Source organism: Gadus macrocephalus, chromosome 4 (genome assembly GCF_031168955.1).
Source record: "Gadus macrocephalus chromosome 4, ASM3116895v1".
Lineage (NCBI taxonomy): Eukaryota > Metazoa > Chordata > Actinopteri > Gadiformes > Gadidae > Gadus > Gadus macrocephalus.
In genome coordinates this window covers 24761733-24765361 of record NC_082385.1, presented here as the reverse complement: position 1 = coordinate 24765361, position 3629 = coordinate 24761733, and the positions used below count along the sequence as shown (strand labels likewise).

Sequence of the window (3629 nt, the reverse complement as noted above, 5' to 3'; positions counted from 1 at the left end):
TTATATATTATTATATATCAATGTAGAATGTAACTATTGCAGATGCGGTCAAGAGGAGATTCAATAGATCACTGGGGAGTTAATGCTGGGTCACGGACGCTAGACACCAAGATGAACTGGCACAGAGGTAGATGAATACAAAGACCAAATCCACTAGGAGGGAATAGGTAATGAGGGGCAGGTGAAAACAATCAACGGGAAGGGGAGCAATCACACGCGGGAAACACAAGAGGCGAGGAGTGACCTGTAGGGGGTAGGGCGAGACGTAGGTCTATGAATGTCGTTCCCCACTATAGATGCAATAAGAGGACTGGCTTTTGAGAAACGTGAATAGGCTGTTACCTCTACCATGTCCTACAACATGTACAGTAACCATGGTGAGGATGACAAAGATACCCGAGTGGTTAAGCAGATTTAATGCAGACTAGAGCTGTCAAAGTTCGACCTTGGTGTGATAAAGATTAATGTGGCTATTTCGCAAGCCATATGTTTTTCAGTTGGATGTAATCTGCTACTGCTACTGCTACCGACCATAATCATGCTTTGTTAACAGTACATCAGAAATAGTTTCACATATATGTACACAATTAACAGAAGGACAAAAATAATAGAAGAGGCAGATATAACAAATCATAAACAGATGTATCCTTTATAACAAAAACTGATTTGCTTTTGTGTTTTTCCAAACAGAACTCAAAGGATCAATATTGAGTTTAAAGTCTTCCATAACATGAACATCATTAGCTTTCCCAGAGACCGCTTGCATTTTGAATGAATTATGAAATCTGCTATAAATCAGGTTCCATGTGAAGCTTATCAAAATAAAAAATTGCATCAGAGTCCTCACATAGAAAACTGTTAATGTCTGTATACCATCAATCAATGTTGAAAATACTTTTCAAATCAGAGATTGCATTTTTCCTAAAACATGCTTAGTAAACCATTTCCTTTGTTTGTTAATCATCCTAAACTTTTGAGAAGCCCAAAAGAACCCCAGAGGGATTTGCATTGATTTGATTCAAACCTATTTTGATTAGCACAAAGAATAAAAAGGGCCCACTTGCCAAAGTAGCCAATTAAAATTATTTGTAGAAAATACAATTATTTGCTCTTGCCGATGATAGTCAAGTGTGTGTGTGTGTGTGTGTGTGTGTGTGTGTGTGTGTGTGTGTGTGTGTGTGTGTGTGTGTGTGTGTGTGTGTGTGTGTGTGTGTGTGTGTGTGTGTGTGTGTGTGTGTGTGGGTGGGTGGGTGGGTGTGTGTGCGTCTACTAAAACCTACACAGAGACACTGAGGAACCAGGCCACCCAATCCCAAACCCAGGGAGGAGGGCCTCCTGGGTGAAGGTAGACTGGAAGGTGTGGATGTGTTTCAGTGTGTCTGAGGACTCTGCTACATCTGGGGACACTCTGTAGAAGGACAGAGTGCCAGCAGGCCGGTCCAGATACACTCCTACTCTGTGAGAGCCAGCGGAGGGGAGAGGTATGTCTGTTTTAATACCGTTGTACCAGGCATAGTAACCATCATTATCACAATAAAGACTCCAGGACTTGTTGTTCCCTCCAAGCCTGCTTACATCACTTCTTCCTCTCCTTGTGATTCCTCCGTATGTCACTGCTATATAAACACAACCCTCCCTCTCTACCTCCCAGTAACAGCGGCCAGTCAGACCCTCTCTACACAACACCTGGGGACAGGAGTCAAATCTCTCTGGGTGATCAGGATACGACTGCTCTCTAACCCATGTCACCTTTCTGTTGTCCTCAGAAAGAATGAGTCGTCTGCAGGCTGTGTTTGGGTCCAGTGTGAGCTCACAGGCATCTGAATGGGAGAACAAGACAGGATTGGACAGAGCCTACATTTAATTGTGGTGTATTTGAACTGGTGGAAAAACTAATATAATCTTTTTTTTTTGTTGTTGAGTATGGTGGCACGCAGTAATTTAGTGCTGAAATACTGGCAACATATTGTTTGGGCCTCCTACGCTGTTATATAAACATTCTAGTTCAGTGTCTCTTTGCTATTGCTAGCAGACCTGAAGAAGTCCTGGTGCTCTGAGAATTCCAGGACCGCCTCATTATGTGGGCAATTTACAGTAACCCAACAGTAACATGTTTGTGTGAGGTAGACTAATTCCTTGGGTATCATGGATGTGCGTTTTCATGAACAGATAGGATAAAGAAAATGCTATATTAAAAAACAGCATCACCCCCTTAATAATAATGTATATGATTGTTCTAATTTTAAATATATGTCTCATTATAATCCTTTCAATAGAAGGTTAGGTTAATAATAATGATTATCATAATAATACAACGGTAGTTTTTCTAATTGAATATAAAAAAACACACATCATTGCTATTATAAATAATGTTGCTGTCATGATTACTATATGACTATTTAATAATGATGTTTATTACAATTGTAATTGATTAATATGAATAAAAATAATAATACCAATTGGATAATATACAAGTAGCATTTACTGTGATTGTGACCGTTAACACTATTCATATCCGTAGGATACATAATGTCAACCATCATCTTCATTCCCTGTTGGATTTGTAACGGTCCCCTACATCTAAATAGTTAGTGTATGTTGTGATGAATCAAACAAAAAATTAACTTACACTTCTTTAGAGCTGATTTAAGGAGAGGCACCTTCTCCATCTCCATGTTCAGTGTTTCCTCCAGCTGATCCAGGGATCTCCTCAAGGTTCCTACGTATGACGGAGGACAGACCTTCACTGTCCTCCTGTCCCTGGTTGGTGGAGGATTCTTCGGGATTCTGAAGGTCTTGAGGCAGAGGAGATGGTCTTCAGTGCCTAAGAGCTGCTTCACCTCTGAGCTTTTATTGGTCAGATCTTCTATTTCCTGCTCCAGGTCTTTGATGAGGCCTTCAGCGTATTTCTCTGTGGATTTCAGTTTCTCTTTAACAGTTTGGTAGAGATCCTCCCAGCACTTTTCAATGCAGCACATCAGAACAGTGAGGACCTGCACACCCTTTGCCAGCACTCTGTCTGCCTCTGCTTTGCCGAGTTGTACTTTGTCTTTGATTTCCTGTATCTTTTGTTGTCCCTCCTGGATCATCCTCTGAACTTCAGACTCTATCTTTTCCAGCTGGGCCATCTTCACTTCATATTCCTCCTTTAGAGGTACAACAGGATGGGACTTGTGGTTCATCACTGTGCACAACATACACACACACACCTGTTCAGTCTGGCAGAAGAGCTCCCGAAGTTTGTGGTGTTTCGTACACATCCTGTCTTCCAGACGGTCCATAGGGTTGACTAACGGATGTATCTTTAGGCCTGCGACTCTCTGGTGGGTGTGACAGTAAGAGGTAAAACACACTAGGCAGGACTTCACAGCCTTCAGCTGGGTCCCAGTACAGACGTCACAGGGAACTTCTCCTGGTTCAACACAAGGCTGCTCTTTGACTCGTACAGAGGTTCTGAACTGATTAACCATCTCTGATATGAAGGTATTGACCTGTAGATCAGGTCTTGTGGGGAAAATCTTGATGCAAACAGGACATTTGTACTGGTTTTGTTCATCCCAGAATGGTGTAATACAGGTTTTGCAGAAGTTGTGTCCACATGGTGTGGAGACGGGGCTGTTGAACACATC

General features: G+C 41.8%; 1 protein-coding gene across 2 annotated transcripts in view; it reads right to left on the bottom strand.

The window, feature by feature from the left end:
• Positions 1-623: 623 nt before the first annotated feature.
• Positions 624-3629, bottom strand: part of LOC132456391 (E3 ubiquitin/ISG15 ligase TRIM25-like) — a 4085-nt gene continuing 1079 nt past the window's right edge. For both annotated transcript variants that reach the window (XM_060050741.1, XM_060050742.1), the window contains exons 2-3: positions 2630-3629; positions 624-1820 (exon numbers count right to left, since the gene is read on the bottom strand). The exon at positions 2630-3629 is cut by the window's right edge and continues 59 nt beyond it. In XM_060050741.1, the coding sequence (XP_059906724.1) occupies positions 1270-1820; positions 2630-3629 (1551 nt within the window). In that variant the 3' untranslated portion in view covers positions 624-1269. The remainder of the gene's footprint in view (positions 1821-2629) is intronic.